Source organism: Onychostruthus taczanowskii, unplaced genomic scaffold, assembly GCF_017590055.1.
Source record: "Onychostruthus taczanowskii isolate IOZ18803 unplaced genomic scaffold, ASM1759005v1 scaffold38, whole genome shotgun sequence".
NCBI classification, from domain to species: domain Eukaryota; kingdom Metazoa; phylum Chordata; class Aves; order Passeriformes; family Passeridae; genus Onychostruthus; species Onychostruthus taczanowskii.
Genome location: NW_024501237.1, coordinates 6,726,883 through 6,741,565, shown reverse-complemented (window position 1 = coordinate 6,741,565; position 14,683 = coordinate 6,726,883). Strand labels below are relative to the sequence as shown.

At 49.7% G+C, this 14,683-nt stretch overlaps 1 protein-coding gene across 1 annotated transcript; it reads left to right on the top strand.

Annotated features, from left to right (window-relative positions):
• The first annotated feature begins 9,296 nt into the window (after positions 1–9,296).
• LOC121339843 (integrin binding sialoprotein) lies at positions 9,297–12,948 on the top strand. The gene is made up of 6 exons (XM_041411999.1): positions 9,297–9,350; positions 9,430–9,480; positions 9,607–9,678; positions 9,865–9,918; positions 11,985–12,086; positions 12,382–12,948. The coding sequence occupies exons 1-6, from the start codon at positions 9,297–9,299 to the stop codon at positions 12,946–12,948; spliced, it is 900 nt and encodes a 299-aa protein (XP_041267933.1).
• The last annotated feature ends 1,735 nt before the right edge of the window (positions 12,949–14,683 follow it).

The following is a 14,683-nucleotide window of genomic DNA, read 5'->3' as shown; positions in this document are numbered from 1 at the left end:
AATCACCATTAAAACCACCAAACTCCACTGTGGTTTGAGGTGTTGCTGTTTTTTTCTCCTGGGTGTGTCAGGGTCTGCAATTTGGGGCTGGACCAGAAGGAATGGGAAGCAAAGGGCAGGATATTTGTGTGAGGAGCCACAGCATGCCGGGAGGAGGGGGAAAGCAAAAGCTGAGGGTGTTCCCACTCCCTCTATTTCCAGGTGCCCCAAAGGCCACCCCTGCCCCTTGGTGAAACCGCAGTGGGGTGGAAAATCTGGCTGATGTCCCCAGTGAGCTGGGCCTGAGGCTTTGCTATATTAGAGTCATCACCTGCACCCTGAGCAAGGATTGTACTGCTCTTCCTGAGGTGCTGGAAAGGTGTCCCAGGTCATGAGGACTCTTCTGGTCCACTGGCTTTGTGTGCCTATGGTGGCTCCTGGTACCAGGTTCCCTGCAGCAGAGATGCAGGTAAGCAAGGTAAAGGTGTTACCATGATACCATGTAAAACCTGTTCTACTCTATGTGACATTTAGTTGGTTTTTTTCCTCCTATCAGCAAATAAACAACATGTTATTTAAAATCACATTATTTTAAATGCCACCCAGGCCCTTCTTCCTTGTTCACATGTGCAAGACAAGCAGTACAATGTAGGTTTCGATGCTGAAGGTGAAGCTGTTGTGTCACTATGCAGTTTTACAGCATGGAGTTGTGGCTCTGCAGGGGACACTCCCCAAGGGGCTAGGGTGAGTGAGGACGTTCCCTTCAGCTGTCAAGTCTCAGGGGTACTGCTGAGCATTGCAGTACCAAATTCAAGAACCAGTAAAAAAACGAAATCTTTTGCTGCTACTTATAGCAGAACCACACTTAATTTGTAGCCTGTTTCCAATGAAGGCTGGGAGCTGAACAGCTCCTGGTTTTTATGGAAATTATGTTTTAATTTTCACCCTAGGTAAAAGGTGTGAAAACATTTTTCTGCTTCTGTATGAGACCAGCTCTGAAACTTGTGGCTTCCCCATGCTGCTGCCTTGGGAATGAGCCTCTTTCCTGACTCTTCATCCCACTAGTCCCACTTCACTGTGAATACCTCAGCTGTGACCTGGCCCTTATTTTTTGACCCCTCATATCAGTTGTGTGAATATTTGGGGATACTGTGATGACAGTGATGCCTGTCAGGGACATGAGCACCAGAATTCTGGAGTGCAGCTCCACCACTGGGGTGAAAGACAGCAAGGGCTATCTTGGGTTTGGCTGCAGCAAAAAGGTCTGGGTCACATCCCTGTCGCGGTAGTTTAAAGTTGTGGTAATGACTTGTTTGCTGCTGCGGGGCAGGCAGGAGCTCTCCCGTGACCAGCAAATGGTGCTGCTGCTCAGGCAGCGGCGATGTTCTGGTGCCGCCTCTGTCACAGGGCTGGCTCACATCCCGGGGGCCATCAGAGGTGATGTTCACGTAGCCACAGCTGGTGGTGGTGGGGATAGAGCAGTTGTTTTTGGATCCCTCCAGGAAGAGGCGTGCAGCTCTGCCGTGAGCCCAGCCTGCGAGGACAGTCGAAATGTTTCGAAATGTTTCAGGAGTGGGGTGAAACTGCTTCTCGGAAATTGGACACAGGTCCATGACCCTGTATCCATCTTCATCCTTGTGGGAGTGGTGCTGGGGTGCACAGCAACCTGGCACAGCTGGGCAGGGGACTGCGTGTCCCCGTCCTCCTCATTTTATGCATGGAGAGAAAAAATGGATTGATATGAGTTTAATGTGAGCAGGAGGCACAAGTGCCTTGCAAACAGGGCCAAGGGTATCTGGCTGTGTGTTCCTGGGGACGTGCTGCCACTGCACTCGTCTCCTGGGCAACAACGCCCAAAACTTGCCTCCTGCTGGCTGGCTGCTCCCCAAAAGCCAGGGAGTTGGTGCCAGAGCTGACTGCTCCCTGCCGGTGCTGCCAGGACAGCTTCCCACGGGACCATCCCTCCTGGGCATTGCCCTTCTCTGGGAAAACCTCCTGCTTGGCCTCAGGGAGGCAGCCACTCATGTTGGGCCCACGCAGGGATTTGCCCAGAACCTGTCAAAGGACTTCTGCAAGGTTTTGGGGGACACTGGTGGTATTGGACTATTCCTATCAAATGCTGTTCATCTGTGTATAAGCAGGGCCACCCTCCTTGACATCTGGAAGGGCTTGATGATGGGCAGGACTTCACAGGTGAGGTTTTGGATGGGCAGAGGGAGTGTGACCAAAAGATGCTCTTTGGGAGGATTTAAAGGCATTTTTAGGAGTCTATGTATTCAGGTTTTGTGCCATGTGTCTGTGCACCGTGAGCATTGGAGGGGGAAACTCCTGCTCTCTGCTGTTGGGCTGGCAGGACAAGCAGCTGGGAAGGTCAGCCACAGGCTATGCCATTGCTGGAGATGTTCCTGCCTCCAGTGTCAGGATGATTATGTGATGAAGTTGTCAGATTCATTTTTCCTGACTGGTTAGGCAGGAATAAAAAAATGCCCATGTCAATGTATGCTTTTATTATCCACCCACATGACATTCTTTGTGCATTGGGGGTGGCCTCCAGAGCTGAATGCAGCAATTTACCCAGAAACCAGCATTGGGGTTTAAAGCAGGTATTTTTGGATCCATTTGGGTTTTTGAAAACACGAGTTTGCATAATCTTAAAATAAAGGTTTCTTGTGGGTTTGGTGCTTTTTTTTTTTTTTTTTTTTTTTTTTGTACTAAGAAGAAAAACTTCTATTTTTAATAAGTAGCTTGTGTGGCTGAAGTGGTGGGAGGCAGCAGTGCTGAGCCTGGCTGTGGCAGCTGAACTTGGGACAGCCAAGGCATAAAAGCTGTACTTATTCAACCTCATTATTTTCCTGGATTTGGTGGGAAAAGAAAAGAGACCTGTGCACTTGCAGACCACCTCTCCACCCAGCAGTGGCTTTTTTGACAATGCAGACAAATTTCCTGGGATTCCCATGGTGATCTGAGTTCCACAGCTGGCTGCAGGTTTTTCCTTGGCCTGTGTTTGTCTTTACCAAAATAGGAATATCTGTGGAAGAAACAATGATAGAATCACAGAATGGTATTGGTTGGAAGGGACCTTAAACACCATCTCAATCCAACCCCCTGCCATGGACAAGGACACTAGACCAGGTTTCTCAGAGCCCCATCCAACCTGGTCTTGTCCCCAGGGATGGGACACCTACTACTTCTCTGAGCAACCTGTTCCAGTGCCTCACCACACTCACAGCAGAGAATTTTTTCCTAGTATTGAATCTATACCTTCTCTCTCTCAGTTTGAAGTCATCTCCCCCCTTGTCTTGCCACTACATGCCCTTGTAAGAAACTTCTCTTCCTCTTTCTTGTAGGCTCCCTTCAGGTCTGATGGGATTGTCTCGCCCATGCCCCCTGTGATGTAATTCTGTTGTGGGAACCACTCCTTTCCAAGCACACAGTGGGGCTAGGAGAGTTTGATTGCGTTTCTCTGCCCTTTTCAATGGGGAGGAAAAACCTCTGACGGAATTACTGAGGCCATCAATCTGAACAAAAGAAATATCCCAGACGTGGGAAAAGAGCCTTTGACCTCAGTGAAACCCCAAAATGCTGCAAACCTTTTGAATGCTCAAAGGACATTTTTCTTCCAGCTCTCTTTACTGCCATGCATTTTGACGGTCACTAACTTTCCCATCCCTGGCTCAGCCATGTCCTGGGAGTTTTGTGGTCTCCCCCACATTGCCCCAAGTGGAGCCAGGCACCACAGGATGGTACAAGTAAAGTGTAAGTGTTAGCATCCACCTATACTGCATTCCCCCAGCTCATGATGGAAACCTTAAATCCTCTCGTACTGCACTCCCCAAATTCACGATGGAAACCTTCAGAGTGAGCAAGTGGTTTGCAGTTCAGTTTTTTCCTGTTCCCTGAAATGCAAAGCTGCAAAGAGCTGTTGTATTTTAGCAGAAGGCATCAGGTTACTTACTGAACACAGGGGCTGAAACTGTACCGGGGGGCCAAGGCAACACATGCCCTTTCTGTCTTAGACCTGATGTTGTTTCACCTGCAGAACAAAAAGTAGTTTCGCAACAGTGTGAAAACTTTGCAAAGCCACCTTTTAAAAAAAGGAAATGAGTGCCTGAGTGCTAAGGTACTTTTTGCAGAAAACATGTACTTTATGTATTTAGGCCAGTTTGGATGGGGCTTTGAGCAACCTGGTCTAGTGGGAGGTGTCACTGCCCATGGCAGGTGATTGGGACTAGATGAGATTTAAGGTCCCTTCCAATCCAGACCATTCTGTGATTCTGTGATATGTGGATACATACATCACTCTTGTGGAACTCATGTGTGTACACAATAACAAATAACCAGTTCAAGAGCAGCAGTTCCTGCTGACACACACAGCACACTCTGCCTCTGCTGCAAGTGGGGCCTTTTTAACGCCAGACTCAGGGGTTTTACCAAGTTAGAGCAGTGAGTGCAGTAACAGGGAGGCAGACAGCCATCACCAGTGCAGCACAGAAGCAGTGTGCTTCCACACCATCCAGATGCCTGAAGGTCCAGGGACACTGATTTAACTTTGTTAGAGAGCTCAGTTCTTGAGCTGGATGTGCAAGCAGTTGGTTGTTACTTCTGCAATGAATACAGGCTATCTTTCTGCTTGCCTCCTGAAAAATGAGGCCTTTGGGGGGTTTATTTGGCTTTTTCTCCTGAGGATATGTTTGAGAGCTCTCACATGTAGATGGAGGCAGAGACAGCTGGGGAGACCAGACCTGGTAACTTGCTCTGGCAAGTGGAGTGAGGAGTTTCTTGTTCCTGAAAAAAAGAAAAACAAACAAACAGAGGAGATCCAATATACAGATATTGCTCAAACACGTGAGGGCCTGGGTGGTGGCAAGTCTGAGATTTGCGATAATGCTGCAACCTAGCCTCAGTGATTTGTTGGCTTTGGTTCCCAGAGTTCAGGGTGCTTCAAAGTGCTCACATTACAGAGCTACTCCTGACCTGCATTTTGCCAGGAAATAGAATTAATTTCATTTTTCTGGTTTCTGCTCAGAGAACAAGGAAAATCATGCAAAATGTTCAATTGCAGAGGGCCAATATATAAAGGTTGTGTACTGATAATGGAGACTGATACAAGGTGCATTTTAGATATTCTCCCCTCACACTTTTATTCTAAAATTGGATGTTGGCAAAAGAATAATGAGCTGTGTGTGCAGCTGATGCTGGTTTGCATTTGTGTTTGTGCTCTGAGAGGTAAGGGGAAAGAAAGGCATTCCTGATTCTTATGCTGTTGCTCCCTCTTCTTGCTCATCACTTCTCTCCCCAGCTGGTGACTGTGGCACACACACTACTGTCACTGACAGTATGTGGGGAGAGCTGGAAGCCAGGGCAAGCTCTGCCAAATGTGACTCCTATATAGGTTTTGGGGGTGCCCTGGCCACTGAGCTGCATGGCAGGGGTGCCCCTTTCCCTGGCTGCAGTAGCACCTTTGTCTCTTCCCACCATGCTCAAAGAGTCCTTCTGGTTTTGTTTTCTTTACTTATTTTTGGCCCTGAGGTTTCCTTTCAGAATAGCTGCAGGGCATGGAAATAGGATGGTGTGGCCTCAGCCCTGCAGTGTGCCCGGGTAGAGCAGGAGCACTCTGTTCTGCTCATTTACTGCCCTGCAAAAATAATAAGTAAATTTGGACTTAGGAGCCATGTCAGTCTGAGCCACACTGGGACACTCTGACCCTGAGGTCCTCAGGCAAGTACACCCAAACTGTAAAGGGTGCCCTTGCTGGGTGCAAGCTGCAGCACAAAGCTGTGGCCAGCGGCTGGTGCAAACCCCACCTTCCACTAGACCATGCTGGTTAAAACCCCATCCTTTGGAGGCAGATAAGCTGTGCTATGTTTTGTTTCCAGCAAGGTGATATCATTTAATAAAGCTTTCAAAGTCTGCATTTGCTTTTAATAACAGATTCCTTTCAGACAAAAGGGTGATCCCTCCAAGCCCTGCCACCTTGGAGAGATGGAGTTCTTGCAAAAGCATTAAGAGACCAATGCTCCACACCTGCCATGTGATGATTTTGAAGTAGTAATAAAAAATAAATTTCAAGTGAAAGTGTTTTGGATGTTCTGGCTGAGTTCCTTGCTGGTCTCCCACCATGGTGCCAGTGAGGTTGCTGCTGCTGGTAGCCTGCCTGGGCAGCACCCACTCCAGGAGCTAAACATAGGTGCTGGCTGCACAAGGCACTTCAGCACATGTTAATTATCCTGGTGCCTTTTAGGGATCTTGGGTGAAACATGTTTTTATAGTCAGTTTTCCATATTTTTTTTAAGCAGACTGGAGCAGAGGCCCTTTAATTACATTAAAAATCGCCTCCCACCAGGACTTTCTGTTCCCAAGCCCTGATGAAATTTTAAGCTCAAAGCCAGGCACATGCTCACTGCTTTCCTAGGCCAGGCAGCATAGGACAGCAGGGGACAATGGGAAGCAGGGTTGTCACTGCCCTGAATGCACAGCAGGGCAGCCCCTCCAGCTGCTCCAGCCCCATGGAGATGGGAGGACATGGGAATCCTTATCTCACAAATGCTGATCTGTCTCTATCAAAGGCTGCTGTGTTGGCACCAAAGAACTGAATGGCTGAGGTGCTTTTGTGTTGGTTTTTTTTTTAATTTGTTTGGGGTTTTTTTGGTTTTTGGGGTTTTTTTTTTGTGTGTGGCTTTTCCTGGCACAAGGCATCAGCTGAAAGCCATGGCCAGCTCCAGGCCTCCCTTATAATTAGGACATCACAGTGACACAAGAGGCTTTGCAGCCCATGGGGGCAGCTGTGCCCTGCAGCCCCAGGGGCTGTATGGTGGGCATGTGGCATGGTCTGCTGCCAGGGGTGCTGGACCCTTGGGGAGCTATGGGGGACCTCTCCCTCCCCAGAAACAACTTATGTGCATAGTGTTCTATCAGCAATTATCAGCTCCACATCATGTACCTGTCAATGATGGGCTTCCCTGTATGTAATTGAGGCTGTTTTTGCCCCTAGTTTTAAGAAGAAACATTCAGGCATTTCATGGCAAAGTGGATTTTTCTGTACTTAATAACCATAGTTTTACCACTGGCTAAGCTGACCATTACAGATCTGCCTGAAGGCATTTATTTTTCAGCACCTCTCTTCCTTCTCCTAGGGCTGTAGGGCTGAAAGCATCAAGTGGGATTTGCAGCTCTCCTTGCCACTTCAGGAAGCGAAGTTGCATTTGGTGAGGAGTCATTCCCTGAACTGCTGCAGCCCAAATGTGCAGAAGCTTAGGGGCCTTTGCTGATGAATGCAAGAAAAATGGGAAAGAGGAAGCAGAGGTGCACTGGAGAGCTGGGTGGATGAAATCCAAGCAGGAAATGATAAATATAGGTAAAGGAGAAAAGACATCCTTGCAGAGGTGGGTGCAGGGGGCAGCATCTGCTTGCTGTATCCTGTCACCAAGATCCCCAGTGTGATTTGAGTGCATATGTGGGTGGGGTTTTTTCATTTTCCCCCCACTCCCCGGCAGTTATTCTGCTTTGCCGGGGACATACACAGATTTCAGCTGAACAATGCCTAATTTTTGAGAGCAGGGGACTGGGCTGGCCCCTGTGTGGGTCTGCGTAGTTTGCAGGGCTTTAGAAACAAAGCAGACCTGCATTTTCTAGCAACACTGTGGCGGAAATGACTCTCAAAGAGGCACTGAGTGACACCTGTATCTGAGTCCCCTTTTCTTTCCCTTTCCTTACCAAGGCCTCTGCAGGCATCCTGGAGAGGGATTATTTTTGGATTTAGCTTTTTTTTTTGGTCTAACGGCTCTGCACAAGTGGCTGTGGGGCCAGGCCTTTGAGGTCGTTCTTTGTGTCTACTTGAAAAAACAGTGACAGGATTTCCCAAAAAGGGAGGTGGACACCCCCCAGCAACAGATTTCCCAATATTTATTTTAATTAAAACCCAGAGTGTTATTATATCCTCAGCCTCCCAGCCGCACATCTGAGGCAAGACCCTCAATTAAGTGGCGCAGTGCAAACCTCGCTGGGTTTGGCAGCGGCACGGGGCGCTATGTTTGTGCACCAAATCTGCCAGCGTTGAAGTTTTGGAGGGGTTTTGGTGCATGCTGGAGAGCTGGCGTCACTCCGGGCAGGGCGGTGACTGGCTTGGGGGGGGCAAAGCCAGACCTTATATCCCAGCAGGGCAGCAGCGGGAGGAAATCTGTGCCGGCTGACTCCTCCATGGTTAGCTCTTGGTGCTGGGGCAGGGTAAGCTTGCTGCTGCTTTTCCCAGTTGGGTTGTGCTTTGAAGTCTGCTTTTTGCAGGGAGATGGGAGGGTCAGCTTACTGGCAGGATTGGGGTGCTGCTTTTAGTCTTTTCCTGGATCTGTGGCTTCATGAGGCGCTTGGGTGGAGGGGGTGAGCATCCAGAACCTTGCTGCAAGATCAGAGAGACTTGTGGCCACTTGTTTTATAGCCTGAATTAAGCAAAAATAAGGAAACTTCAAGCACAGATAAATGTAATAACAATTCTCTACAAGCACAGCTGATACTGGGTTTAGGCAGAGGAAGGGTAGGAGAAAGGAAGGTTAGTGGGCCTGACTGAGCTCAGGGGTATGCTGGGAGAATTGTTCCCTGGGAGAAGGCTGGGGTGCTGCTGGAAGGATTGGGTGTGGTCCTTTCTCCTTGATGCAGGAGGGCAGGCTGTGTTTTGGTGCTTTGGGTGTGCAGTTCAGACCTGCCCAGAGCTAAGTGGGGGGCTCTTTGCATTGGTGCCTTGCCACTGCTATTTTTGCCAATGGCAGGCTGTGAAGCCAATTATTTCCATTATTTGTTTGCTTATTTGTTTTTCCTCAGTGAGGTTACACTTCCCAGGAGCACTGCTTCCTGGGCAAAGCCCAAGCAGGTCTTGGAGCTATGGAAGGGTGGCTGCAGTGGGCAGTGCTCCCAGCTGCTCCTGTTGCATCTCCAGTGGGGCTTGGCTTTTTCCCCTCCCTTAAGGGCAATGGGAAAACAGGAATAAGTCATCCTTCTCCAGGAAAGCTTTGAGTTCACTCATGGTGAAACTTGCTTTTCTGGTATTTTGTGGCTTCTAAAAAAACCCCAAAATTCATGGAAGTTGAGGCAGATCATTAAAAAAAAAAAAAAAAAAAAAAAAAAAAAAAAAAAAAAGAAGAAGAAAAAGAAAGAATTGGGTCTACGGAGGGGTTGGGTGACCTCACCAAGAAAGGCTGGAAGTCAGCCTTTCTTCTCCCCAGTCACCCACGTGGACACAGACATGTGGATGGTTTGGAGTGGTGTTGGTGCTTTCTAGCTGAAAAGCAAGCTCTCAATGTGTTTTGGTGTTCCTAGAGACAGCAACCATGAGGAGTGTCCTGGTGTTTGTCTGCCTGGTGGGGATGGCGTGCACCTTCTCGGTGAGTGCCAGGCGAGGGGGGACCTCCCGGCCTTGCCGGGGCTGCTGTGGGGCATGTACCAACCCACCCTTTCCCCCAGGTCAAGAGCTGGCTGCGGCAACCCAAGTGGGGTGACTCAGAAGAGAACGCGGTAGGGCCTCCCCCACCCCGCGTGCCTAGTCCCACACAGGGCTGATCTTGAGGAAGAGCACATTTTGGTGGCTCCTGTACCCAAGGTCCCAGACTGATGGGATTTTCCCCCTCCTTCTTCTGGTAGGTTTTCAAGAGCCGGCACCGGCATTACCTGTACAGATACATCTACGTGTATCCCCCGCAGCGACGGTACCAGGTGGGTGCTTCCGAGGGGTTGCTGCTCCTTCGTCGCCCTCCAAATGCAGAGATTTTGGCCAGATGAGATGGGGGCATGGTCTGTGCCCTGTAGGCATGGCCTGTGGACCTGTGCATAGGACATTGTACTCATGACACCACTGGGAACCCACCCACCCGCCTCCAACTTGGTTTTTTCTCTTCTTAGGGTAGTGACTCATCTGAGGAAGAGGGGGATGGCTCGGAGGAGGAGGAAGAGGGGGTGAGTATGGCAAACCAGTAGTCTGCAAAACAAATACGGGAATTTGAGAACTTTCTTTGGTTTTGTAGTCTCTGCTCATCAGCATCTGTGGTCACTGACTTCCCACAGACTTGCACTCTGGTTACAACTGGATTTTCTACTCTGGACTTTTTTTTTTTTTTTTTTTTTTTTTTTGTCGTCGATATTTTCCTTTTGCTTTCCTTTTTTTCCTGGACAGGGGTTGTACCAAACAACCCTGAGACAAATTCTTTTGGTTTCCGTTTCCAGCAGCTCAGAAAGGAGCAGGACAGGCCAAAGGACAGAAACAGGGAGGTTCACACAAGGAAGAAGGTGCTGTTAGGAACTCCTCTTACCTTCCTTTTTCAGGGTCTGTTACCCCTATAGCACTGAGAATAGCCCTACAGAAAATGCAGTCATGCTCTGCATGTGTGTCTGTGGAGTGACACAAACTGATGCTATATTGGGAAAGTCAAATTTGTATCAGTCAGATGGTAAAGCTGCTCCTGTCTGCTGGATCAATGTGGGCTTGGGCACCTCTGTAGTTGTGAGAGCAGCCCAGGTCCAAAATTAAATGTAAGGGATTAAAAAGATCTTTTGTGCCTTATCGGGATGCAAATGCTCAAAAATAGTCCAGTGGTCTCAGGCACACAGGTGCTTTGAAATAAGGATCTGGCATGCTTAGAATCCTGTGTGTCACACCTAATCAAGTATTTTTTTTTCTTTTTTAAAAGTTATTTAATGAAATCCAGGGAATCTGGTTTTAAACCCCAATTTGGTGGCCTGTCAGGGCTTGGGATGTAGCATGGGATATGGCCCCTGTGCCAGCCCTGGCACCTCCCTGCAATTTGCCCCATTTTACCTGTTTCTCTCCCCTACCACTGCAATTTCTAGGGATAGATTTGAGCAGTGGGATGGACAGCAAAGGTGGAATTTCATTTCTCAGGAAGAAATTAACTGATTTGCAGGAATGTAGCTGCTCTTTAGGACTGCCCTTTTCATTTTGAGGGCACCAGAGCAGTGGCTGCTCCCATGCAGGGATGTGCCTTCACTGGCAGGGTAGTCAGCAAAATGAATCATGCTCAAAGGCCCCAGGGTCAGTTATATGTATGTAAAAAGCATTATAGAGCATATCAGTATGTAAAAAAAGCAAAATGAATCATGCTCAAAGGCCCCAGGGTCAGTCATGTAAAAAGCATTATAGAGCATACCAGTATGTAAAAAGCATTATATTGGCTGCTATATAGGGAGCATTGCTTCCACTGGCACAGCTTGCTGCACAGTGCAATTTGATGGCTCTCCTCTTGGAGAGGAGAGCAGCCTGGATTTTCTCTGCCAGCATGTGCATCTGTATTTAAATGTCTGAAGTGGCCCAAAATGCCAAGGTAGGTGTACTTGGTCTTGGAGTGTGAGCAGCAGGGGTTGCCCAGGGCAGCGATGACACTGACTTCAGGTCTCCCTGCCATGGCTGGGCTCATGTGCTGGTACCAACAATCTCCACCTCCCAGACTGGGCCCTGGGTGAATTGCCCCACCAGTCCTTCAGTGTCTTCTCCAGGCTCTGTTTGCATTTGAGTTATTCCTTACCCTTTTTTTTAGCCTTGCACCCACTGAGAGCCCTGCTCTGCTGCTGATCTCTGGGGCAAGTGTTGCTGATGGCTGATTGCTGGTGGGGTTTGGGCTCATGCCTGGCTTTGAGCCATCACACTCTCACTGACCATCCACACATGATGAGCAGTGTGTTCGCATGTAGTGTGCCTGTGGCTTTCTTTGTTTACTGGAAACTGGGGGAGGTAACTTCAGAAGAAAACCTTTAGATGCTTTGCAAAGCAAAATGTGGAGCCAGAAAGGGAACACCCGACTCCAGCCACCACCACGTAATTGCACAGCTCCAGCTGCCCTGCTGCAGCTTCTACATTTCAGCCTGGAACAAGACCCATGAGAAAGCACGGAACTAGGAGCAATGCCTAAACACTCTGTGTGGATGCACTGTACCCCTCTCACTGCAGGGAGGCCTGTGCTCCACTCCAGCTGCTGACCCCCTGCCCTGTCCTGTCCCTGTCCTTGTAGGAGCCATTTTATGCTGGCACCAGGGCAGCTGGACACCCTGCTGGAGCAGCCCCTGAGGACTGCCAAGGTGCACTTGGAGGAGACGTCACATCCCCCCATCAGGTGTGGTTTGGGGAGATAGAGGGAGCACCCATGGGGAGGGGGCTGTTCCCTGCATGTTTGCTTGTACCCATGGGATGCCCTGCACCCTGTTTCAGCTTGGGGGATTGCTGTGGAAATAGCTATAGCTGGACAAAGCTCTGGGCATTAACTTGGGGTTGGAAGGGGTACCCCAAAAAGACAGTCCTGCCATGAAAGGTGTGGGGGGATGCTCAGCTGTGCCCAGACGTGCCCCTTTCCACGTGGAGCTGCAGCCTCCCGACATCCAAGTAATACTGTGCTGTCTTCCCTCTGCCAGGGCAAGGGCTGCCAAAGGATCAGGCAGAGAACTGGCAGCAAGGGGGAAGAGTCTGAAAATGAAGACAGTGATGAGAATGAGGAGGAAGAAGAAGTAGATGAGAATGAGAATGGTGTCAATGGCACAAGCACCAATACCACAGAGGGTATTGGACCTCATGGCAATGACACTGTGGTGGCTGAGGAAGGCACTGGTGAAGCTGAGGAAGAGGAGGAAGAGGAGGAGGAAGAAGAAGAAGAAGAGGAAGAAGAGGAGGAGGAGGAGGAAGCTGAAGCCACCACCATTGCAAGCACCACCAACGAAGAGGGTCTGACACAGGCGACCACTATGGATGATGGGGGACCCATAGGTGTCACCACAGATGCCACCACAGCTGAGGGGCTGTGGGAGTATGATGTGACAGCCAGGGACCACAGCCGGGGGGATGAGGGCACCACTGAGGGTGGGTATGAGGAACAGGATGAGTATGCACGCGGGGACAGCTACCGGGCCTACGAAGATGAGTACAGCTACTACAAAGGGCATGGGTACGATGTGTATGGCCAGGACTACTACTACAGTCAGTGAGTATGGGGGCAGCCCTGGCGCTGCCTCTGCCAGCCCCAGCCAGGCAGGAAGGTACATTCAAAGGTTCCCTGGAGCCACCGCATGCCAGAGAGGATGCTAGGCAGCTTGCCATGTACATTGAGTCCATCCAAGGCTTTTTTTTTTTTTTTTTGTATCTTGCAAACTGAAATGAAATGAAATGAAATGATTAAATGAAATAAAGCAACTGAACTGAGCTTGTTGGTGACAAAAAGTTTGCTGCCCAGTTATCTGGGGTCAGTGGAGCAGCACAGCGCTAGGTGAGGGGCTGAGGTGATACAGTTGCCCATGATGCTTAGGGCTGAATCTTGTTACTCCAGCTCAGATGCAGAAAGGGAGGAACAGCAAGGCTAACTTGGAAAGCTTCGGTAGAGTGCCCTCTGAAAAATGAAAGGGCACTCTTAGGGACACTGCTGTGGAATTACAGCCACGTTTTATGTAAAGTTTATGTCAATTTCCAATATGTAAGCAGTGATAACTTTATCATGTCTTCTGTTCTTTGGAAATGTGCCTCCCATGGCCTGACCACACACCAGGCAATGTTAATAAGGGTAAAAACATTAATTTCTCTTTCTGTGCATCACTAGCTGTAGATGCACACCCCTGTAATGAGGGCTTTGCTTTGTCCCTGCACCAGACATGTGGGTACGAGGCTGGGAAACTTGGATGTGTGTCTTGAACACCAGTACTGCAGCCCAAAAATATCCCTGTCACATAGCCTCATTCCCAGAGCAAGGTAGGGCTGTCACAGTGACAGTGGTGCATCTACTCCCCTCCTTCATCAGTGATAGGGATGCCTAGCTGGGAGTCCTCAGGATCGCTGCTCAGGGTCCCTTCCCAACAGGAGTATGTCCCTGGCCAACTGGTGATCTGCATTACGGATAGGGATAGAACAAATCCCACTGGGTTCCAGGCAGATGCCACCATATGGGGATAGTGATGGCCCTCATTCACAGTTTATGGCAGGTACGTTGTTGCTCTTGCACTCCTAGGAAGGAACTTTGAGCTCAGCTTCTGATGCAGGTCCAGCTACAGAACTAGTCTATTCCTGCAGCAGCAAGTCACTGGCCATTGTACAAAACTGCTTCTGTATGCCAAAGCCAGGCTGCAGCTTCTGGGGAGGCAGGAAGTGCTGCCTGCAGCATGGGCACCCCTGGGGACAAATCCCTATGGCGGCACTGAGGAGGCCTGCACGCACTCAGGGCTGGTGTGGGGACACGAGTTCCATCATCCACATCCCCAGGGGATGCCCAGTTACATCAGGAAACTGGCATGGACAAAGGACCCTGGCGCTGCCAGGGGCCAGGTCCCACTCCTACAGGGCGCTTAGCCCAGTCCTGTGTGCGTCAGCCCCCCAGGCATCTGGCAAAGGCTCTCCTCCAGGAGCCAAGGCACATGGGCTGGCTGCCCTGGGGGGTGGCATCTAGCTGCCACTCCCTGGCTGGTGGCTAGGGTCACTTTCCTGCTGGCTCCAGGATTTCCTCCTGCTTGAGGTTGGATGCTGATGGTTTAAACATTTCTGGTGATAATGTGGGAGTCATGCCAGCTCCGAGGGTTTGGGTTAGGGCCGAGTGGAGAGTGGGATGGGAGCTACTGTCACCACCACCACCACAGTGACTGCCTGAACCAGGCTGGTTGTAGCAGTGGGAACCCTTCTTGGCAAGGGTGTAGGTGACCAGCAATGCCACCAAAAGTATAGGTGGGGAGAAGGAGGGTC

Bases quoted from the DNA above. Each gene is read 5' to 3' on its own strand.
- LOC121339843 (XM_041411999.1), top strand. From the start codon at position 9,297: ATGAGGAGTGTCCTGGTGTTTGTCTGCCTGGTGGGGATGGCGTGCACC. The intron at 9,351-9,429 runs GTGAGTGCCAGG...CCTTTCCCCCAG, and splicing joins GGATGGCGTGCACCTTCTCG to GTCAAGAGCTGGCTGCGGCA. The intron at 12,087-12,381 runs GTGTGGTTTGGG...TCCCTCTGCCAG, and splicing joins ACGTCACATCCCCCCATCAG to GGCAAGGGCTGCCAAAGGAT.